The sequence below is a fragment of the Crocodylus siamensis genome, chromosome 4, assembly GCF_052110815.1.
Source record: "Crocodylus siamensis isolate JL-2025a chromosome 4, ASM5211081v1, whole genome shotgun sequence".
Lineage (NCBI taxonomy): Eukaryota > Metazoa > Chordata > Crocodylia > Crocodylidae > Crocodylus > Crocodylus siamensis.
The window spans coordinates 131,659,555-131,684,485 of NC_143398.1; the positions used below are offsets into that span (position 1 = coordinate 131,659,555).

General features: G+C 45.2%; 1 protein-coding gene across 2 annotated transcripts in view; it reads right to left on the reverse strand.

Annotated features, from left to right (window-relative positions):
- WNT7B (Wnt family member 7B) overlaps window positions 1-19,403 on the reverse strand; it is a 145,318-nt gene extending 125,915 nt beyond the window's left edge. The window contains exon 1 of one of the 2 annotated variants that reach the window (XM_090043806.1): window positions 10,719-11,210. In XM_090043806.1, the coding sequence (XP_089899932.1) occupies window positions 10,719-10,801 (83 nt within the window). In that variant the 5' untranslated portion in view covers window positions 10,802-11,210. Of the gene's footprint in view, window positions 1-10,718; window positions 11,211-18,974 lie in introns of those variants that run through there. The other variant, XM_090043807.1, reaches the window with a different exon arrangement.
- Window positions 19,404-24,931: the final 5,528 nt, after the last annotated feature.

The following is a 24,931-nucleotide window of genomic DNA, read 5'->3' on the forward strand; positions in this document are numbered from 1 at the left end:
TCACAATGTCAGTAATATGATGAGATGCTTGGGCAGAGTTTAATGGCACCCACTGTAAAATGAAAATGGCAGAGGCTTAAAATGTTGCAAGTCAGTGACATTTCTTAAATCAAATAGTAGGAGCCACAGATTGTATTTGTCTCATTTACCAGCACCTGAACCAACGGTCAATAAGGGTTGTGGGTGGGATGAAGGATGGGAGGTTTTGGTGTTAATTCCATACCTCCTCACCCAGCTGTTGGCTGAAAGAAACAAAAAGAAAAGAAGTTGGGGGGGGGAGCATTTAATTTATAGTATGTGTTGACAACACTTCACACAGTGGATCCATGACCAGGATGACTAAATGCTGCTGCAGGGGTAATCATTTCAAAATATTAAGACTATTCTCGCTTTGGTCCTTTGATTTGAACACTTGACCTAGACTGAATGCATTTCATAATAGCAATAAGACAGCCCTGTAGGGTGTGGTTACCATAAGAAAATAACACCCCACTGAAAGATTAGAGGCACCTGGCTGCACCTTATGCCTTCTAAAACCCTAAAGGCATGATTATCTCATCATATGCCACCTGCCAAGTCTTGTTGCTTAATTATTCAACTGAGAAGTCTGGCCTTACAAAGACCTTGAGGTTGAGGGTGAATGTGCAGGCACATGTGTGCACACACTCATAGTATTGTGCTTTTTTGCAAGTGTTGTGCTTTTTTTTGTTTGTTTTCTTTGGAGCTGTAATGTACTTTATGTGAGTTCAATTGTCAGCTCTGCTCATTACACACAGCTGTTTGGTGATCGACACAGTAGCCACTACTGGTTTCCCAATCATAGGTATAGTTCACTCCGGTCCTATCCTAAGTCTGGTTTACTCTACACTACAAATGCTTTTGTTGGCTTGCTAGGTGTTATTGTGCCAGTCAAGGACTGCTTGAGCTCCATTAGCTGCAGCCATTGCTTTTCCCATTCTTGAAACAACCTCCAAGAAAACCTGAAGTCCCTGGGGAAACTTCTACAAGATGAGGACTAGGCTATAGTGCTGCATGCATTTGCCGCTTCCGAGCAAGATTGCTGAGCTGTGTGTGAAAACAGTGCATGTACTCCAGTGTGTGTAAAATTCATCTGTCTGCTTCCTTCACAAATGACATGGGCTGCTATTAGCAGCAATTTCTATTCTTCAGTCCCTTAATTTATTTCTATTCCATTTCTACTACCAGTTCAAGACATCCATCCCAATAGTTAAAGCAATGAATGGATCATGCTCCTGCTCTCCATACGAAGACAGTTGCACTCCTCTGGAACAATGCAGATCATAAGGCACAAGACAAAGCTCTGAGGTAAGGCATTCTTTGTTGAGAGGATCTGTCTGGGGAAAAACTTCCAGAGGAGATTAGACTAATCTAGAGGCTGGTGACCTTTAGGTCACAGTGAAAGAACTTCCTCTTTGATAAACCTTTTCCGACATAACCAGAATGACATTAACAACCATAACCTGACCCCATATCCCTGCCCTCAAAGCACCTACCCCAAACATAGCTTCCCAAAACCAGGGAAAAGGGCAGAGCAAACGACCCTCTGAAGTCTCCTAGGGTCTGTGGTTTGCCAAGCTAATTAGTGAGGGTGCTGCTCTAGTTCTATGAAGAGAGTTGCCAACAAAAGAAAACAAACCAAAACCATAAGACAGATGTACCCTTTAGGCCATGGGAGGAAGTGAAAGAAGATTTAGCAGAGGCCAGATCATGGAGATTCTATTTACACATACACCTGTTAGCATTAAGGTCTATTGTATTCAATTGTAATGCAAATTTTAAATTTTAATAATTAAAATTTACCCCTGCCACAGGCCTAATTTAAGTCAACAACAGCACAGAAGTTAAGTGCCGTTCTCCATTCTTAACTTACTTTTTATATGGCAGTGCTGAATGCCATGCAGTACATAAAAAAAAATAATAATAATCATACTGTTGTTCTGAGACTCCCCACTTCACAACAGGTTGGATTAAAAAGTGCTTCTCTCTCCTCCTCTTGAATTACTTGCTCTAAATCATCAAATTGCAATGCAGCTTTAATGTGAAAATCTTTGTGTGGGTGATTTTGTTTTATTTTAAGAACAAAATAGATAAAGCAGGAAAAAAATATGTTTTGCTTGAGAGGGTTCCTTTAATCATATAGTCACATGGCTCATTGGCATCCTGCCAGTGAAGTCCTAGGAGGTGTTGCCATGCTCTCAGGATTCTCTTCACTATGCCATGTGTCCTGTCCCTCCTGGTGCTATCCACTGTGACTGCTCGCATGAGCAAAGCATGATCTGGCTAGGTCATGTTTGGATGGGAAATATCAAAATAGCAGTGCTACAAGAAGTAATTTTACCAAATGCACCCCCCCTCCAAAGGTTGCACAGTGACAGTGCATCAACATAGTTGTCAGAGGATTCTGTGTTTCAGATGGTCATTAAAGATTTCTTGGAACTCTTAGTAATAAGGAACGGTTTAGCTTTTAAATTGGATTTTCAGAGCTCTATTCCAACATTCATTCTGAAGGCACTGCCTTTGGTTAAATGTTCTGATTTCTCTTTTAAAGATCAGGCAAACTCACAAAAAAGTTAAGTAATTTGTCCTAGGCCAGAGTTTTTAGTAGTTGAGGCAGGAATTAGTTCTCAAGACCTCATGGCTAAGAGCTAACCCACTTGACATGTTGCTTCTTTAGGGGGGCTATGTTTGGGCTTTCTACAATTTTACCCTCTGTTTCATGAGGGGACACTCAGCTTCTTTTGTGCAGGTCCTAACTGTATATGCAGGACTGTTGTGTGCTATGAAACAGCTGCTGCATTCCACCTCAATGGTAGGTGAAATGACCCTTGCCCAGTTCACATGAATATATGCAGGATTAATTTGCTTGAGATTCTTGAATGAAAGACACTATTATTAAATAGTAGTAGCATTTTATAATTATGTTCACTTCAGCCAGGCAAGAAGATCTCATATCCAATTCCAGTGCCTAAATATTTTAAAATTAAATACACCTCAAACTATTTTCCCTGCCCTCTTCGCAGGCTGGTGGTGATTATATCTTTGTGCCTTGTGTTTATTTCCAGGCTTGAAAGCTGTACTGCCCCCCAACACCTTGCGCACAAAAAGCAAACAAAATGCTTCTCTCCTTAAAATATATTTTTCTTTGTTTTCATGTCAGTTTTTATTGGCACAGAGGCACCATGGTTCTTTCAATAGCCCATAGAATTAATTGTGGGTTTTGTCTGACAAGAAGGAGTAGCCTCTTTCTAGTTTTGCCTTGTCTGTATATTCCTGGAAAATGTAGCCATGTTCCCTTTAAATTATGTAATTTGGTAGCCTAGAATGGATATATGTAAATGGATACTGGAAGAACAAGACATGTACTGGCTTTTGTTTTGATTCTCTTCTCATTTGCACCAATAAGATACTTGACTTCAAGGATGTACCCATCATACATTTTGTTGGGAAGTTGATAAAACTTTAGGTGGAATGAGAATTAGGCCTTTGATGTAGACAAGACATAATATAAACACATTCCACAATGCTGCAAGGAATCTATTGTAATGCAAATGATTCTCAAAAGGCACATATATCTTGAATAGTTTGTTATACATGAGTCTTAATTTTACATTGTTCATTTAAGCCACAAAACTCCCATTAACATCATTTATTCACAGACCATCATGGCTAAAACACACACTCTCATCCTACCATTAAAATCACTGGCAGTTTTGCAGCTGAATTTTATGCAATTATCTGAAGATGGAATGTCTTCCATTGACTTTAATGGCAACTAAGTAGCTAAAATTTATGCAGCAGTTTTAAAAAAAGAAGCAAAGTAGGAGTTAACAGTAAACTTCACAAACATATCATGCCAAAGACATACACAAATATGCCACAGTGCTCTGCATGTGCTAATTGCTGGACTGGAAGCAGCATACTACATTCACATGCTACTTCTGGCCAGCTAATTAGCCCTGCCTGTAAAAACTGCTTGTTAGCCCAGGTGCACACTACACCTACTTGGCAGAGTAAATTTGCTGTGCAGGACATGCTATTTCACAGGAGCCAATTCTTGTGCTACATATTAAATTCATGATTAAATTCTGCTTTCACTTACACTCTTGAAATCTTTTTGGATATCCCTTTCTCCAGTTATGTAAGAAATCTGGGTGAAATTCAGCTCTGTACAAAAAAAGACCAGCACAAGGCCTATAATGCTTAAGTGGGACCTTCATCTTTGTTGAATCTGTTCTATGGGTATAGGTTGAAAAGACAGTGAATATCATATCTGCATTTGCTAGTTAGGTCTGAACTACATTGGCTTGGACTAATTAGATATATGAACTATTGGTCAGGACAGCTTCCTGGATGAGAGATGCTACCTCACCAATTTAGGCCATGCTTCCCTGCCAAAAGAAGGTGTGATTTGTTAGTTATGTAATTGAAAAATCTGACTGAAGGATTGGTAGTGAAGGTACAGTAGTTTTTAATAAGAAGCCACAAGTGGGAATGTTGTACTGGCCTCATCTAGGTACAGTAAAAACTACTTGTGTTTGGCTGAACTAGGATTTTACAGCAAGGTAGCTTCTGTACAGTATTATCTCACTATGAAGCGGAATCCTTTTGGCAATGAAGACAGTGCCAAGAGGGAGAGATTGTCCATTGCCTTATAAAAGATACTTTGCAGATTTATCCTACCAGTTTAGGGGAAGAGATGGGGACATAAAAAGAGACAAGTCATGGAAATATATTGCGAAAATAATTGAAACCAAGGCCTTGGTTTTATCTAGAATATTTGTTCACATTTCCATTAGTGGTAATAAAAATGCTAATACATGAATACTGCTGACTACAGAAGCTACCTTTCTAAAGCTGACCATTGTTAAACCAACCTGACTCCCCACATTTGCAGGGCTTGCAGAAGGTATTATTTTACCTTTAGGGTGAAGTGAAATGAGGATGAGAGAGAGAACTTTGTGATCCCTGGAAAGATTAAAACACTCGTTGAGAATCCATTGGCCTTGTCTTTTGTGTCACTGTATTGTTGTGCCTGAGCTCCTGATCTCTATTAGCCTCCAGTGCAGCCCAGGGTTTATCTCGGCAATGATGATTTTGTTCAACCATGTGCCAGTTCACTCGCTTCTGCTATGGTGAAATCCCCAGATGTCAAAAGTCATGAACATTTTGCAAGAAGATACAAATTCTGGCATCTGCGGCTCCTGTTATTCCTCTGATACAAATCTGAACTCATTCTAAATCTTATTCCAAAGTAATAAGGAGGAATCACTGCTGTTTTTTGCCATAGTATAAAGCTTGCCACAGTAACATACAAAGGCCAAGCTATCTAGTGTGTAGACCTAACTTTGAATTTAGGAATAGTGTGGGAAGAAGGGCAGATAAGCAGTAGGGAAGAGAGAAAAGGACAGCATACAGAGGAACCATGAGCAGCGGCAAGCAGGTATTTTGCAGGTGCAAGTGTGCCTGCCAACCTATCAGAAGATGCTTCCTTTATGGGTTGGCTTTATACTGCGAGTTCATTAGCTCTGCATTCAACTATATTCAAAAGGGAAAGATCCTGAAGTTAGGTTATGGTAATAAATTCAGTACAGAATGGATTCCAGTCCAACTGCAGTATTACAACCCTTTCAACAAGCTGCTGTTCCAGATTTTTGTATTAAAATGTTTTGGAAGGGTTGTAGAGTTAAATGTGTATTTTTGTGGTGATGGATTTGTTCTCATGGTATGTTAATCCAAATAATATGGCCATCTGTTCTCAAGAAAAGAAAATAATCTGGGGCAATATCATTTGTCCATGATGTTTGTCCATACTATTGAACAAATGTTTCTAAAACTAGATACTTGTCAGGCATAAGAGTAAAACATTACCCTCCTTTATTTGGCTCCTTGACTTTCCCCCAATGGGCTTTCTTGTATAGGCAATTCTCCCTCATCAGAATAAACAAAATTAAATTACATGTATTTTTAATGTTATGGGATTAATGCAGTAATTGCAAGATGCCATACTATGCCCTCTAAATATATTACAGCACTATTCTTTCTTTCTTTAACACTTGATTTCTACTTCACAATCTTGTGTTTCATTGGATATATGCTAACTATTTAATACGTGACACCTCCTTTTCACAAATAAATTATGGTGGGAACTACAATGAAAAGCTTGGACTCAAATTTAAATTTCCCTGAGGAATCAGGGGGCTCAGATTTTGAGATTTGATCATGGTCTCAAAAGAGATGGGCTAGTGATTTTTAAAATCTGCATCCAAACCTTGCCAAAGCTCTGAAGTATTGTATTTTGATCCTACTTCTTTAAGAAATGTGCCTTAGTTTTATGGGGGCTGGGAATCCACAACTGCTGCCAGCTTCAAATAAAACGGTGTATACTCAACTCTTCTAAAATCAGGCCTGATGTCTTTGTATAAGAACCTTAACTTGAGAGAACAACTGAAGTAAAACAAATAAATCAACCTTACACAGACCTTGACCCTGAGCAACAGAGAAGTCATCCTTATAAGTCTTTTCTTATACAGATATATTTATGCCACTGTCCTCTAATAAGCTTGTATGTTAAAAACAGTATAAAACAAAAATCCCTTAATTGCAATATTTTACAATTTTTCTAAACCAGCAGCCAGCAACCTTTAACAGATCATAGGATAGAACAATCCGGCTCCCATTCAATGCCAGTCAGTTGGCTTTGGTGGTCTACCAGTGACAGTACCTGCCCCAAAGAACTTACAGTCCAAATACACAAGACAGGGAGCATGTACACAAGACGTTTACTGCAGAACTGACTAATTAGCTCTGCAGTAAAATGTCACCATCTACACGTGCAGTGCTATTAGGCTGCAGTAAATTAATTCTGCCATAGGACAGTACTGCCAGACACAAGTAATATCTTATGATGGAGTAACGTATGCCACTGTAATGGATGGATCTGGCTGGGCCACAAGAGTGCCTCAGTGTGGGGGCTGCCTGCTGCCAAACCCCATGCTGAAGCACCCTCATGTCCCAGCTAGCCCCTCCACAGCACGTTGAGCTGGTCAGAGCAGCCTGGGGTTGGCAGGCTGATCCTCCAGGATCCCCTGCCAGAAGGAGCTGCTCCACACTGGCTCAACATGCTGTGGTCCTGGACATGCATGTAAACGCAGTGCCTCGGAACAGTAAACTCAGGTGCAAACTGCATGGAGTTTATTGCTGCACATTAATTGTACATGTTGATGCGTCCTTTGAGAAGTTGTGAGGCAAGGACCAATGTAATGCACCTAAGGTCACACAACTAGTCAGTGGTAACATCAGAGTTCAAATCCAGGACTATGTCCACTATATCTTGCTGTATATCTGAGAGCAAATACAAATAGCCATCTTAAGCATCCATCTCTAGCAGCCCTAATCTTTAGGGGGCTAAGAGTTATTATTCTCCTCTTGACAAACAAAGAACCAAAGTGTTTCCTTTAATTCAGCATCTTAGATTAGCTCTTGTAGTACAAGATGTGAAAACACCAACTTGGAGAGTATCAGAATGTCAGCATCAGGAACTTCAACAAAAGCATGCATTTTCTTCCAATATTATGAATAAACCACCACAGATATTCTGTTCATTAATGCAGATAATTTTCCTTCTTCTTGATCATTCTGTTTATAATCAAAGGGAAACCCTTTTTGTAGGAAGAGCTGCAATAACAATATATATACTGCATATACACATATAGTATGCACATACAGTATGAGAAATGGTACCCTTTTTGTTTTATACTTGATCTTACTTCTTAAACATTTTATACGATTGTTTTGATGTTAAACTTCTATTTTGCTATACACATTTAATCAATGATTAGACAACAATAATTAATCTACTGCATTAAAATGCATCAAATATCCTATTAGGCACTTCTTTTAAACACCATAAACTAATTGTGTTTACCATAGGTCAGAGTTCTCAAAAGTTACTACACTTTGGCATGTCTACACATGATGCTACATCACAGCAATGTAGTGTCCATGAGTGTCTACGGTATACAGTACGGGCGGTTACTGCACTGTGCTTTAGTACTTCCTAAAGGAGCAGGGCACAACAACAACACATGGTAGGGCAATGTGTAGACACATCCATAGGCACTAAAACATACAATACAGGTGCCATACAGTATATTTACCATGTATTTGGTAAAGTGTCTATTTTTTAGTAGTTTTGGGTATAAGTGGCTCACAATATGCCCTAGGGTCGTATAGAAAACTGTAATATATTCTAATGTGAGATTTTTGTCTTATACCTTTTTAAAAAGAACAGAATAAACTTGCCCGCACAGAAGTACCCCTCTGTCTTAACTCTTAATACCAAGTATGCAGTTTAATTAATCTTTATCACTGAAATAGAAGCAGTTAAAAATTATATTATTTTGTGGAGCTGAAATGAATAGATGGAGATAGAGGAAAATTAACATGATCACTGAAACTCCATTAGTGTTCACTAAACAGTAACTTGGGAAGTATCTTCCCCTCCCAAGCACAAATGCTAACAGAGACACCATAAAATAGTACTTAAATAGGCTCTACCATGCTTTAATCTTCAAAGGCTAACATTAGTAAGCCAGAGAAGTATATCTACCCACAAGATAAACACCACAAGTTCAGTCGACTACTATCCATTAAGCACTGAAATAACTTCCCTGACTTTTTAACTTTCAGAGCAGAACAAGGAGAAATCTCACAACTGTCCAGCTTTCCCTAACTTCTTACACTTTATGGGGGGGTGAAGGAATTGAACTGCAGTGAAGCCCATCTCTTGGGCATGTTATTAGTATGCATTTGATGGGAGGAGGTGGGCTTCCAGCATCACAGATAATGTGTATTGGGGTGGCGAGGAGAGCAGCAAAACTCCAGATGTGGGACTTGCCTGGTTGAGCCCAAGCTTGTTTCTTTTCCAGGCTACAAGGATGGATTAATCAAAGCTTGCTGTTTTCGGGTTGGCTTTGTTATGTTTCACCTCCTGATCCCTTTCCTTTCTGCTCTGCTTGACTGCAATAGGGACCAAAAGCTCAGCTCTCTCGCTAGTTCCCAGAGCTCATTTCAGGCAGCGGAGCAAGTGACCTGACTCTTACAGGATGAACCGGGGATGGCAGGGGGAAGGCGAGGGCATTATTAGCCACGGCCAGTTCTCATGGTCACAGATCAGCGCTCGGATGATCAGTCGCTAGCTCTAAATAAAGCCTGCCTCGTTTCCCTTGTGTTTCCCCTCAGCAGTTGCCTTTAGTATTATTATTATACTTCTATAGCTTTTGCTTTCGGACCTTATAATTATGTCACACAGCAAGGGAAACCGCCAGCATCCAGCATCTGGTGTGCGGTTGAAAACTTTTGTTTCAAGATTCGGACTATTTATAGAAGGAAAACTTTGTAGGATAGTAATTTCCTACGGGTTGGAGAAAATGTGGCTACGTTTATATTAAAGGGGGGAGGGGGTCGTATTTATTTATTTATTATAATGCTTGCCCTCTTAGAAGAAGCTCTGTCATTTATAAGCAAAGGGTTACCTACCAGCCTGGGAAGGGGGGCTTTGGTTACTCGGTTTAATCAATAGCCTGGAGCTCAATGTATAAATCAAGCTGCTTTACCAATCGGTAGCCAACGCATGTGCATTTCATTAAGAATTAAGGATGAGGAAGGAGACATCTAAGGTTCTCCTGGGGAGGGGAGTGGGGTTGTGCCGCCTTTGCAGTCCCAAGGGTGGGTGATCTGTCCCTGTCACCTCCACCGGAATACGCGGAGGAAGGCACCTAGGTGAAAAGGACCCTTAAGAGGTGCCTAAGCCCCGAGAGCCCGCGCTTGCCTCCACGCCGCAGCATAGCAGCACTAGGGGTGGGGGAGATCTCTGCACATGGGGGGGACAGGCCGGGGATGCAGGATCAAGAGCTCTTGGGAGAACCTGTCATGTCTTGGGCGAAGCTCCGCCGTCTGCCCTCTGCCCCTGGGGTACCTGCCCCGCCAGCCCACCTTGCCGGCGCCAGGAGGCGGATGCTCTCGCCCAGACCGCAGCGGATCGGGGGCTGTCCCAGGCACCTGCAGGCCCGCGGGCCCCCGGCCCCGCCTGCTTCCCCGGGGGCAGCCCCGACACTCCCCCGCCGGTACCGGGGCCCGGAGCAAGCCCTTCCGCCCCCGCTTGCTTGCAAAGCCCCAGGCAGCTTGCAGTCTCCCCCCGCCCCGTCTCGTCTGTCCCTCTCCCGCCCCTTCCTCCCAACGGGGCCGCAGCGAGATGGGTCCCGAGGGGAAGCAGCATCCCGCCAGCAACCTGCACCCGGCGCTGCTTCTCCCCTCCAGGCACTTCCTCCCCAACCCCGCACCTCCTCCACCCCCAGCCCTTTGCACAGAAAAAGAAAAGCATCAATCAGTAGCTCTCCGGATTGGGAGCGGGCCCGATCCCGATCCCGATCCCGATCCCGCTGGGCATTGCTGCTCCCTGGAAAGCCAAGTGGGCTTCCCCCTCCTCCCACGGGAAGGAGCCCCGGGCGCTGGCGCCGCCTCCCGCCCTGGGCAGAGGGGATCGGGTCCCCACCAGGCACCTGGCCGCGGACCTCCCCCCTGGCCACCCTCGCCCCGGGGCTCTGCATCCCGGCGTCCCAGAGGTGGCAAGCGGGGTGGTGGCCAGCATGAAAGAAAGGCATTAAAAAAAAAAAAAAAAAAAGAACTGGATCACTTACAGGTAACTCCCACTGGTAAGGATGAGGAAAATCTGAGGGTAATACACTGAGAGTAAAACACTGCGAGATGAGAAAAGGATCATGGCTGAATCCCGTTTACACTCGTGGAGTTCGCTTCCTTGATTACTCCTGGAGCCCCCCCCACCCCCCCGAGGGTTATCTCCCCACCCTCTGTGGTGTTAGCTGTGGCCTTTCTGCTTGGATCTGAGTTGGAAATCCAGGCCCTTGGGCTGGGGGGGTGGGGGGCTGGGGGGTTGTTTGTTTGTTTGTATGGTTGTGTCTAGGGTTCCCCTGGTGCTAATGCTGCTCCATGGGCAGGGAACAGGCTGCTGCTGCTGCTGCTGCTGCTGCTTGCCGCTGCTGCTGCTCTTGCTGCCTCTGGCTCTGGGATCCTGTCTGTCATGTCTCAGTGGTTGGAAGTTGTTACAGAGTGGGTTCTCTTGTTGGAATGATGATGGTTTAAGGGATTTGGATGGCAGAAAGAGCCTCTCTCTCTCTCTCTCTCTCCTCTTAACTCTCCTGAGACTCGGAGCTGCCATTGGGCAGGCAGTCGCTGCAAACCGCCTCCTTTTTTTTTTTCTTTTTTTCTTTTAAAGGGGAGGATGACAATGGAATGACACTGATCTAGCCGGAGCTGTGCATGGGAGCTGTGTGCTCTCTGGCCGAGAACTCTTGTTTGCACCGCGCTTTGAAAACAATCCTCAGCAGCTCCGGAGCGGGTTGGATGAAGGCAGCCTCTGCTCAGCAGACTCCGGGACTCTCTCCCAGCTCCTGTTAGGAGGGCTCCTAAAGGCACTTGGCAACTGCCAGCTCCTATCTCAGTTAATTGTTTAACTGCGATGCTCCGAGAGAGGCTTATGTAGTGCCAGAGTCCAAGGAAGAGTCACAGTGGTGGTGATTGGGGGCGGGGGGGGGGTGGTATTGTCCCTGAAGTTGACAATGCATCTCATTCCCGAAAGCAAAAGGGGTCCCTGCAGGAGCAATAAAGACCCGGTGGCTTCTTGAATTGGAGGCTGGTGTGAATGGGGCTTGGTTTTGTTGTTGTTTGTTTTTTGGGTGGGGGGTGCTCTGCTAATAGGCACTGCCTGTCTGCGCGATTCAGGTTGCATCTTCATCCGCTCACACCTCCTCCTTTCCCACGGAACAAGGTTTTTCTCCTGCAGAAGGTGCAAGCCTGGGGAGGAAGGCGTTCTGCCGGCAAGTTAGTTCCACCTCCTGCGCCTTGCCCGGAGGAGGCAGGCTGCTTCGTGCGTTGCGGTCTGGCTCCTAACCGCGTGTCATCGCAGCTGGCCGGAATAAACCCGCTACATTTCTGCCCCACGTGCTTCTGACTGCGCGTTTCCCCATCAGTCAGCCAAGGAAGGAGGAACTCGGCGGCGGGGAGAATGTTGAGGTGCCGAACGTTCCATGAGAACTTTGAGGTGCAGAACGTTCGCTCTCCCTGTTCACCATATTTAGAAAAAAAGAATCCGGAGCCATTCTAAGTGTTAGTGATGGGAGAAAGAAAGAAGAAAGACGCTTTAACTTCAAGAAGTTGGGATAGGAAAAGGAGCCAGGGGAAGGCAATGGGCACCGCACTTAATTTAGAGGAAGAAAGCCTAAGTAGGCTGGCACCCAGGTTGTAGCCGTATTGGTCTACAGGCAAAAGCAATCCTGACTTGTGGTAGAGGTGATTTTATTAGACCCAACTAGATTTTTGTAAAACTTCTCCTATGGAATATGAACTTTCATTTCTATCCAGGAGAACTTTTACAATCTTTTCTCCTGTGCCTGAAAAAGGATGTTTGTCCCCAAAGCCTGCAATTATTATTAGTAGTAGTAGTAGTATTGTAAATGTCTAGTTGGTCTAATAAAAAATATCACCTCTAGCACGAGTCCTGATTGCTAACTAGGCTGGCACACTCATACTGAAAGTGTTTTTGGTCCACATAAAAAATACAGCTTTAACTATGTTAGCTCTCTCAGTAATCGTACGAGTCCTCTATACCAGCCTTCCCAGCACCATGGAAGCCTCTCCTTTGGTTACCAGCTGTACTTATAAGTAGGTAGCTGGCAGTGTTACAGTATAAGAGAATCTTCCCAGTGATCTTACTCTTCTAGGATGCATCTACAAGTCTTTGCATTCCCCCCGCCCCACCCAAAGATATGATGCGAATCGTTACTCTTTTTTTTTCCTTTTAATTACGCCTATCTACCGGTTCAATAGAATCCGTTAGTATAATTAGCACTGTCTTGGGAAACAAAAGAGATTCATCTTGGTGAATAAGAGAGAAAGTTTTAAATTAAATAGGGTCTTCAAAGTTTAGGTTGCATCCTCTAATTGCCATATTTCTTTGTACACTTTTATTGCAATATATATACATATATCATATAACACACAAGTATCTCTATTACACAAAAATATCATCACTCTAAATTGTCATATTTCTTTGTAGATCTATAGTTTATGTAATATGCTTCATTATATAATTAAGCAATATGTAATATGCTTAACTATCCATCACTACCCTCAGATATACAAGCATTTACTCGTGTGCAGTTGTGATTCATGTGAAACGGAAGAGTTTGGACCAATATTTATTTCGAGTCGAAATGAGTTGGTAACGATTGACCTACCTTAGCTGGACCTAACATGGTTTGCCTCCCTCTGTAAATGAAGAATTAGAACTGGGTTTAGCTATAAATTTAATTTATAAGACGTGTAGCTAGGTCTCTAGAAAACAAAACAAATCAGACAATGGGATCATCTGGGGTGGCATTTTGACCAGAAGGACGTGGGCCAGGCATTCTGTGGGTACAGTGAAGAAATATGTGACATGAAACGCCACAAGCTTCCTTCTTTATGTGTGTATAAGAGAGAGAGGGATAGAGACACTATTGCTGCTGTGACTTCAAAGAGAATTTATTGCCTATGATGAAATAATGTCATGGTTCATCCAATCGATCAAAAAGCCCCATTCTGACATATGACTCGTATCAAGACTTCTCCCGCAAACGTGTGTTTTAGATCCAACAGAGCCAGAACAGCAAGTCATATGTTCATAAGTGTTGTTCTTATGTGTTCCAAATACACCACTACGAGAACATGGCAGATGATTCAAGCGCAGAGCAGATCAGGCACGGACAATACATCCTCCCTCTATTTGTCTGTCCAGTTCAAGCTACAGTTTCTTTCCCTGATAAACCTTGAGTGCAGAAATGGGCAAAATGTCCAGAATAAGGATACATCAGAAGTTGGTTGGAACTTTGAAAGTATGTCTATAATAGCATTGTGTTATTCTATAGTTGTCTGTTATTTCTTAGGTACTGCAGAGTTTTAAATGTAATACAAATCAGCGGGGTTTCTAAAATGAGGCGATGTCACGCGAGAAAGGCATAGGCTGCCATAGGTGACCCCCCAAAAGCTTGCACATTAGGGGCGAAATCAGAAGGAGACGATAATTGATTTAGACTTTGCAAAGCTTCCGAGTATAAAATTGATAGCACTTCATGGGCTTTTAGACACAATGCGTTTCTCATTGACTTGAGAAGAAGGATAAAACGCTTGGTTTCGACTGATTGGAAAGTCAGTCTTTGTGTGCAGGACTTCACATCGGGCTAGTGCTTACGGTCTGGCTAGTGCATGGCAATGGCATCGCTGTGTAGACTACCTGCCCCAAAGATTATTCAAGGGCTCCGCTCTTAGGCATTTGATTTGGAAGATTTGCTTCACGGGGTACAATACACGCGGTATATTCATCGTCCGTCCTCCTGAACAGAAACAGCTTATATCAAGAGGCATCCTGCCCCAGCATAGCTGTCACGATTCACCCTTTAAAGAGAGTCCGATTTCCCGCTCAGGTGCACTGGCTCATACAGAGTTTCTAGCAGATGCAATGCAGAGCCCTAAAAAAGCCACGCGGCTTCTACCGACGAGGAGGCATCTTATCTATTGCACTTGCTATGTCCTATGTGAGCTGCGGTGCTCAGGGGAAGGTCGGGCAGCGTCCTGCTGGGCTGCCAGGAGCAGCTCCCTCGGGCAATCCTTTTCTTTCCATCCCGCGGGGCTTATTCAGACAAAACCCCGATTCCTCGCAGGATCCAGCCCAGGAACTGTCATTATACCCTGGAGCAAGGAAATCCACCCAAGGGCTTCCAAGGAAGAAAGGATTTCGTTGTCGTTCTCGGTACAGGAGCGAGCTGAAGGCTTAGAGGTGGCAGTCGGAGATGGACTGTCTCTTTGCCACCCAACTGATCCCTCGCTCTGAGAAGGGACTAGTAATACTGGGTTGAAGCCTTCCCAAAGCACGTGCCTGGAATGATGCTGAAAAGACAACGCTGGAACATTTAAAGGCAGCCAAGAGCGCTACGTGCAATGAGGAGAGTCCATGGGAAGGCAAAAAGCACCCTGGTTTCTCTGCGTCTGGGCTAACCGCATCCACTTCCATCGCGGGAAGAGCCCAGTGGGTTAGATTTTCTTCACCGCAGTTAAAATGACCTTGACCTTCCTTTCCCTCCCTTGCACACCCCTCATACTTATCTCTGTGCCTTTCCACTCCCGGTCGGTTTGGGTTTGTTTTAATTTGGGAATGCCACTTTTAAGTATATCCCTGGCTTTCTCAATGGGAGAGTATTAAACGAAAGGCAGCATCACACTGAAAGCAATGAGCTCAGTTTCACCCAGAGTCGCATCAAGTGCATCAAGTGCATGAAGCTCTTCCCCCCCACCCCCATTATTCCCAGAACTCCCGATTCTAGTTGCAGCTGTTATTTGTTTTAATTTGCAATATATCTTACTAGCAGGATCAGTTGTGCGATGAGAGCATTTTAATCCTGCCTGAAAGCAGAAGTCCGTAGTTGCTTAAATATCTCTGTACTCTCTCTGTAATGAGATACCTGAACTCAAAGATATATCCATTAGCAGTTTTTTTAAATGTTTCTTGAATTGGAATTTCAAATTAGATGCAAGCTGGCTTTTGATGGCTTTATTCCCCTCCGCCGGTACACGTAGACTGTTTGTCATAGCAAATTAATATTGTTTAATCAGGTGAATGCATCAGAAATCACCTGCTTTACTGGGTCCAACAACAGGGAAAGAGCTGAGGAGACTCCTTAAACTGAACATTTTATATTAAGTAATGGGCTGGCTCTTGGGGTGGGGGAGGTGGGGCACGGACCAGGCAAGCCACAAAATGGAAGCCGAGTCAATGGGAATTTCACCTGAGAGTCAAATTCTCTTCTCCAGTTACAAATGGCAGCTTCCTTACATTGCGTTAAAATTGCTACCCTGTATATTTGAAAGTCCATTTCCAAATTTAGCAATGGGTAGTCAGCTGTGTGTGCAGTGTTTTCTTTCCGAAGTTTAAAGTTTGCCAACATCCCTATCATTATTTAAGTGGAGATTTTTTAAAGACCTGATAATTAAGGCTTGAATATACTCCCCTAAAGCAAAATAAATAACTGGAAATTCTCAACTCTTTGCTATGTTAATAAAACAGCATTCTAGTTCATCCTGCAAATTAAACCAAAAGCATTGGAAGGGCAGACTGCTACTTTATCATTCTATCTTTCCCTTTCCATGCAAAGAGCTGACTAGAAAAGGTATCATTACATTCAAAGGATATGGTTTCAACAAAATGGTAGTTCCAGTGCCTGATGAAAGAAGAAATAATTGGATCCCACATGTCTAGCCTAGTAGTAGTCCAGGATCTCAGAGCAAATTTCTCTCTCTATTGTTCAGAGAAAGTGAAGTATCATCATCGCTTCATAGGGTTTCTCAGAGAGCTTTTACGGTTCGTGCTATCCCCTCATTTTTATTTAGAGAGTTCATCAGCCTCCTTTGCTTTTGTTCTGAATCCTCTTTTAAAATTTCTATGTTAAATTCTATTCACGAAAAATCTGCTCTTCACAGAAAAGCATAAACACCGTAAAAGCGAACTTCCTCCAGTAAAGACTTTGCCTGCTTTTGCAAACTATTTTTTTCTTAGCTTGTGGGTGTCACTGTAGTAGATGGCTTAAAAAGCTCTCTTGCTATCTAAGGGTGTATGGTACTCTTTTTGTGGTGTGTCATGTATAAATACATATGTGGGCCAAATTCTCTTCGTTTACAGCTTCAACAGAATTTAGCAGTGAGGGGGAAATGATGAATACATTTGGTTTGCTGTGACAAAAAATCAGTATGAGCACTGAACCGAGGAAACTTACGGAGACAATGCCCTAATATCCAGTAGACAGGTGTTCAGTGAGAAATATTGTTATTACCCCACCTTTTTCCCTATGTGCATATAATCCAGCTCAGAAAGAAAGGATCTCTTTTTAAAGAAAAGGGGTCGTTCTACTAGCACTAGTTTCTTATTCATGCGAAAAGACCAGGAACATTTCCAGGGTTGTTTTGGTTGTACCCGTGTTGGTCTACGGACATGGGCAGGCAAATTTCTTTGGGTAGATGTGATATCTTTTATTAGACTAACTGAATAGTTGGGGAAAAGTTCTTTGCAAGTTTTTGGGCACAAGCACCCTTCTGCAAGTATAGGGGGTCTCCGCTGTTCTGAATCTTTCTTCTTTTCTGTCTTGCTCCCTTCACCATCGTGGCTGTTTGTAACTCTTTAAACTTTTCATGAGTACCTTTAAATGTTGTCACAGACATCTTATGCCCTAAGGAGGTAGTGTTGTTCTGCATGCTGAATTCATTTCAGGGAGCAGCAAAATCGTCCAGGTGATCAAATGAGACACCTGCGATGAGCAGAACTGTTTAAAGTGGACACTGGGAGAAAACTGGCTGCTCCCCAGAGCACTGCAGCAAGCCATTGGTCTTGGCTATTGCATTCCCCCCTACATGAGGACATCTTGCTCCTCACTCCCCAGGCAATAACTCACAGACATCTAATTCCTCCCACGGAAGGAAAGAGGTGGGTAGCCGGGTGTGAGTGACCAGTGGGTGAAGTTTGAGAAGAGTAGCTATTTTCTCATCAATAAACTGGCTTTTGTGGGCTGATTCTTCCTGATGTAACTTTAATCCTCTGCCCTTCACTTGATTACAGATTCCCTCCCACCCCTTGACGGCAAGAAATGTTTTGCCCCTGCATTGCAACGTGCTACTGTCTGTGGCTGCTGTTCAGTATAAAATACCAGCTTTGGTGCGATGGCCCTGTGTGCAACTGGAATCGCGCGAAAGAAAACAGGCTGTGGGAAGGGCAGAGGAAAAGTGAGGGGCAGGGGATGTCGTGTATCACACCGTGGACTTGGGGTGTAAAAACTCACTCCAGCTACCTATTATGCCGTGCTGAGTCTTTCTACTGCAGTCACTTAAATCTAACTGCAGCCCCCTCCCTGCCCCCCACCTGTATTGATTTCAGGATGAGAAGCAAGCATTTTCAGATTACAGCTCACCTTATGCATTCTTGATCATTAAAAAAAATCCCGCAGCTATGCAAAAGGCAGGATCTTTTAGGAGTTTGTAGCTCGACAGGTAAGAACTCGGCTGGGGCTCAGGAATGTGGAAATACAACTCAAGTCTGCCTACTGCAAGGAGCAATATTAATAAGGGCACACAGGTAAAGGGGGAGAGAGCGAGGGAGAGAGAGAAACTTGGCAACTAAAATAACATAGCGATCTAGATCATTGTGATCAAATAACAAGAAGCAAACATTTGGCTTCCCAGTAGCCCTGCTGAAATTTGGCCTGGAACTGGTGCAGAGTCAATGAGCTGTGTTTCAGCACAACGTTGCAGCCACCACTCTCCCTTCCTGGTGTGGTTCCCGGTTGTTTTATCAGAGAGGTAGACGGACCAGTTGTCAAGTTAATTTCAACACGTCTGTGTGATGGATAGAAATGCAAATTGTGTCTAGGCCTGCATAAAAAAATCCCTGAGAGCAGGTTCAGACCAGGGACCCCCCCCCCTTTTTTTTTTTAATACTTAAATTCTGCTCCATTGTCTCATCCATAGTGGCTGAATTACCTGTCAGATTAATGCGGTACTGTATGCCGGAGATAATATTTAAATTCGCTTAAATAGTACAAAATCCAAAGTATCGGGCTGTTCCCTCCAGGATACATGTTCCCCTAGGCTAACGCGGCGGCGGTCTAGCCGGATCCATAGTAGGCGAGTGACAAGAAATACATATTTTCCCTTTTCTTTTGCTGATGATTATGAAACTGCCCCTGCAAGACCGCTTCAGACACCTGGGGAAGAAATCCTGCTTTTTGGCAATCTAGTTAGACACATCCCTGTAATAATCTGAGCCCCAAAGAGACGGAATATTATTGACAAGCACTTACCCTAATTTGACATAGATGACTCCAAAGCATAGAAACACGTAGAAAATCCACTTTCGAAAGTTTCTGTGCATGATCTAGAGAATGGACTGAGCCATAAAAATGCACAAAAAGAACTGATCTCTGCCGGTTAAATCCCAGTCGAGAGCATTTCTGAAGCGACCCAGGAGCAAAGCCGGTCGCACTGTAAAAACTCAGCGGTGATCAGACAACCAGCTCGTCCTAAAGCCATCGCGGCCAGAGCTGACTCTGGTACTGTATTAGGGCAGAGAAAATAAGCGGGGGTGGGGGGGGTGGGGGGGTTCAAAAAGGGCAAAACAAAAACCCAGGATGGGTAAGCTGGGGAGAAACGAGCAAGCCTTGGTCTTGATCAACTGCTTATAGAGCCCTGAAGTTCAATGTGTTTTTACTTGTCCTGACTTCCCCAGGTAACACCACGTATCTTGCAATCTATGGCTCCAGGTAGGAGGATCTCTCTCTCTCGCTCTCTCTCTCGCTCTCTCTCTCTCTCTCTCTCTCCCCTTCCCTGTGTGTATGTCAGATTCTAACACATTTTATCCCTCTCTCTCGGTAGTTAGGTCTGCCTGTCTCTCTCTCTCTCTCTGTATGTTCCAGACTGCATCTCCGCAAGTCTTTCAGATAGCTATGAACAGTTTTCGAAGAAATTACAGATCAAAGGAATCCTATCGTGTCAGACTCGGGGTTGCAAGACAGCAACTTCCTCTAGTTCATCAGTGTGGCTGGAGTTTCCATAAAATAACAAATTATGTTTTTTAAAGCGAAGAAGGCTAGATTGGAATACCCAAGAATATATGATATGACCCGTGCCTGTACCTGTATCTATCTAGATACCTGATTGTGTTGTAATCTGTGGGCACATCCATCACAAAATGGGGACAGACATATTCCAATCTGCAAAACAAGAAAGCATTCTTCCTCCTTGGTATACTCGGTTTCTCTCCGAGGTTTAAGATCCCCTGTGTGGGGCTTACCGGGATGAATACCTCTCTCTGTGTGTTCAGCTACTGATAATCATAATCACAAGCCTGTTTACCAATCGATTTATTTTACTCTCACTGATACAAGACCTCTTCAGTCTATTTCCACAATCTGGGCAAAGGGTCTGTGCTGATCAACTGCAGCGCTTGCGTATGCACCATCATACAGGCATAACAACACAGAAATACTGCCTCAGCCTGCAGAACCAGCTCTCACGCAGGTGCGTGTATGCTCGAGTCCCATAAGCAGGATACATGGGACATCAGCACACAGAAGGCTGGTGGGTATCAGGGCTCGGACTGCTTGCACCTGGCAAAGAGAAACACCCCAAGCTACCCCAGTTAAAAAAAAAATCTATCTATCTATCTATCTATATTGGCTCGGGGGGGGGTGTATGTGGGTGTTTAATGTGTATATATATGTGTATGTGTGTATATGTGTATATATGTATACATATGTGTGTATATATGTATACATATGTGTATATGGGGTGTTTAATGTCTATATGTGTGTGTATATCACTTTGTATATCACTGCATATATATGTGTGTATGTATGTGTGTGAATGTGTATACATATATACACGTTTACATATACAGTATGCATATATGTATATGTATGTGCATATATTTACATATAAATGCATGTTTACATATATGTACACATACACACATACATATGTATACATGTGTACGTGTGTGTGAACGCAAGCAGGCTGTGCGCGAGGGACAAAGCACGCAGCCCTTCCTGTTGCGGGGACCGCGGGGCTGGGGCGGTCCGGGCGGTGGCTGTCCCCCGCGGCTCGCCCGGCGGGGGGAGGGGAGGCGCGGGGCCGGGAGCCGCGCGAGGCGGTGCGGGTGCGGGTGCGGGTGCGGGTGCGGGCTCGGGCGGGTGCGGCGGAGGCGCTTGTGACGGAGCCTGCTGCCGCTGCTCCGGGCTGCAGCTCGGGTCTGTCTCGCCCCCGGGCAGTGCCGCCTGCTTTCTACTTTAGTAAGCAACGGGAGGGCGTCCTCAGGCAAGCAGCACTGCCCCGTGCATCATCAGCACCAGCTCCTTTATGGCAGCGGGGCTTTCTTCTTTTTCACTTCCCTTGACCGTCTTCTCCCCGGCCGTTGCCTGCCACGAGCTCTTAAGCTGGATCCCCAGACAACGCTGCAGCGCTGTCACAGTCGCCGACTGGATCTCTCTCCCCTCCGCTCTTCAACCCGCAAGTGCAACCTCCATTGCCTCTCCCTCCCCCCCCGAGCTGTTTAAATCCACGACCTTTTCCATAGAGGGATTCATAGAAACATAGAAAATGGAGGTGAGGCCATCTGGTCCGACCCCTGCTCAGAGCACGACCAGCCCCAGCTACTTCATCTCAGCCAAACCGTCGTCTAGCGGGATCTTGGATGGAGATCCCACCACCTCTCTGCGTGACTTGTTCCAATGCTCCACTACCGTTCTCCTCAGAAAGTTTTTCCTAGTATCTACCCTAAATTTTCCCTCTTTCCTTCCCTCCAGCCCCCACTCCCGGGTTTTATGCCCAGCCCTTCTGCTGGGACCTGTGCTTGGCCGTGGTGGGGCCGGGGGAGGTCTCGGGGGCGGCGGTGGGTGGGTGGTCCATCCTGGAGATGCAAGAGCCTTTTCCTTGCTTGGACAGAAAACGTTAACAAGTTTTCTAGAATAACCCGGGATGAATGAAAAGGGTAATTGAGATGTTTAGCGGACTGTGGCGGGCGCAGAGATGGTGAAAGTTAGATAGCTGGCAAGGATCTGGTTTCTTAAACCGTCAGCACTCATTTGGCATCTTCTCGGAGGGAGAGGCGGGGTTGAACGGAGGAGGTCGCCCTCTGATGGGAAGGAATAAGGCAAAGGCTCTGCTTTCAGGGGTAGCATCCGTGAGCTGTGGGATAACACTACCACCTAGAGGATGCGCCTGGCCTCAGCCACTTCTTTCCAGCCAGTCTCTTACCAGCGCTTCTGTGGGCAGGAGAAGAGGACCCGAGCCAGGCCTGGGAGATGCAGCTGCCTTGTACTTCTCCTTGTGTTTTAGCTCCACGGAAGCGGATTATTCACACTTTCTCTGCCTCGGATTTCTTTGCTGAAAAAAGGTCGTGTAACCACGATGCCTAATTAGTCAGCCTGAATACTCTGGTTTACAATAAACCCAAATACTTTTCTCTGATCATCCCAATTTAATGTGCACACCTCCATTCCACAACCAGTGATGGGTGGAAAAATGTTACTCTACAGGGCATACTATTAAAGTGTGTGTGTGGCGGGTGGGAGTCCTTAAAAAAATCCTGGATAAGAATCTTGCTTATAAGGCTAAACCCTTACCCAAACCCAACATTTAAATCCTCAAACCCCTCAACCAAGACTGGCACAGAGGCTCAGCAGCTTCCTAACAAGGGAGGCAATTGGGTGTTCAAGTTTTCCACAATAAAGTTTCCAAGGAAACTTCTGCTTCTGCGCATGCTCAAGAATATTTCTGTCTTGACAGTGTTGAACAACTCAACATCCACCTCATACTTAACCACACTGAGATTCACAAATGTTCCTCTGCTTGTCTTCCTTAAGGGTCTCACTTTGGTAGCTGTTCTCAGAGCACATTTGATCAGGCTTTCATACAAAGTGGTAGACACTGCCACTTTCCTTCGAAATGCTGTTGCCTGAGGAGGTGGTAGTGCCTTTTATTTATTAATTAAGTGTGCTCAGCTAGAAAGTGATTCAATTCAATTCTCTGCTTGAAGGGATTCGGTTCTGTATCTCCCAACTCCAGAAACATGCCTTAATCACCAGGTGAGCATTAGGCACCAGAACCAGGTTTCTTCCACTTCTAGCTGAGAATCCTAACCAATAGGTTAGAGAGACATTCTTATGCTTGTTTGCTCTCACCCTATTTTGGCCCCAAATAGAATAGCTTCAACAGGAATTAGAAAGACTTCCCCACACCTTTCTCTACCTCAGAACAGCCTCAAGCCCAGTGCTTAGAACATATGCTCCTGGAAAGCGGGGTATGTCAATTTGAAGCCCTCAGACAACCAGCAAGGCTGCATCCAGATGTGCAGACACATGCAGTTTGTGGTGCTGTAAATCTCTTTGTGGCATGCAACCCACAAGCAGCAAGTGTTAAAACATGCCCCAAGCTACAAATTAGCAGTGCAGGACCAACAACAACAACAAAAATAAGCCCAGCACACAAAGTGGTACAACACAACTGCAACAAGCCTTAGGCCTCTGTGATGCCTGACCTGTGCCCCTGCTGCTCCAGGCCACTTGAGGCCAACACCTGTGGCCAACATCACATAAAGCCTGATCAAGTGTCCTCAGTCCAATACTCCTGAGTTCATATGTTGATTACATTTGTATCAGAAGAATCAGTCAATGCTTGTGGAACTATTCCAAATAGTATCTTGCTTGTGAATAATGAAAAAAAAATCCTGGGATTATGTAGTCTGCATGTAAGTTCAATAGAACTGATGTGCCAAACATGTTAGCTCAGTACTCCAGTATGTTACTTAGTCTTCATCTGGTTTACTACTTATTACACAAAACAGTGGGCTTTCCTCCCCATAGATACAACTTTCCCCCAACATAGGGAAGTGGATGTTCAATGACTGACTGACAGTTTGCAGCTCATTCTCCTATTTGGGGTGGGATAAAGGAATTACATCGCTGTTGAAGAGGCCTGAAATTTAGCTCCCTTACCCCACAGGAAGAATGTCACCCATGGCATGCTGTTACCTAGCAGCACAGCTTGAACTCATTTGAGATGCTGCAAAACATACATGTGCTAAGAAAAAAACATTCCCCGCACTACATATTTGCAGCACAGGGGCAAAATTAGATCCATTGATACCCACATCCAGGGGATGTCAGGAGTGGAGGGGGTTGTCAGGGGCTATGGGGACTGGAGGGCAATGTTGGGGAGTGTGGGGATTGGTGGCGGGGGGATTTCCCATATGTGGGTAGATTCATGGAGAGGCTCAAGCAGGGGCTGCCGCACACCTGCCCCCCCACCCCCCGGCCCCCATGGCACCAGTGTCAGCAGGCAGCATGGCTGTGACTCTGCTGCAGGCACAGCTGGCGGTGATGCAACACTGTGTGATCTGGGCTCTGTACATGCTGAATGGACACAGCCCAGCCCGCTAGTGCAAGGCTTTCGATGGGCCAGGCCACGTCCATTTCAGCATTTATGGAGCCCAGGTCACAGAGTGCTGCATAATGGCCTGCTGTGGCTGCAGCAGACCCACAGCCCTGCACAGTCCCACTTGGAGTGTGTAGGGCTTGGGGCATATCAGCCCATGTGGGGCCAAGGGGTGGCAAGCTGGGCGGGGGGGTGGCGAGTGTCTGGAGTGCAGAGCCAGTGGTGCGCAGTAGCTGCCACACCAGATCCTCATGGAAAATATGCCGTGCTGGTCCGACCCGACCTGATCTGGCTTGGGCCATGCAGCTAGTGCGGGTTTGCATAGGAGCCATGCCTCTCGGAGCCTTGCATCCTGCTCCAGTGTAAAGCTGGGCTAGTGAGCAATGCCAGACTGGGTCCTGACACATGCCTTCTCCCTGCAGGCACTGCAAGGCAAGCAGCGCTGTTGCCAGAGGCAGGACCTAGCACAGCGTGCAGGGACAGTGTGCCAAGCCAAGCTGGGTCCTGCTGCCATGGAACTGGCCTGGTCTGGAGGTATGAGTGGCCCCAGTGCCAGCAGGACCCTACTCAGTGAGACATACAGTCCCCACGAGTGATGCTGGCCCCTGCATGATGCCAGTGAGAGGTACCAGTCCCTGATGAGTGGCACAGGTAGTGCCAGCTCTGAGTCACTCAGGGCCATGCTGTGCCATGGTGGGGGGGACTGGCAGCAGCACACTCTTAGCACTCCACTCCTGCTGCTGCTGCAGGGGATAAGTTGTGGGCCCTGTATGGGTAGGCTGTGGTCCTGCAGGGGGGCTGTGGCCCTGCAGGCAGGAGCTGGGTCCCT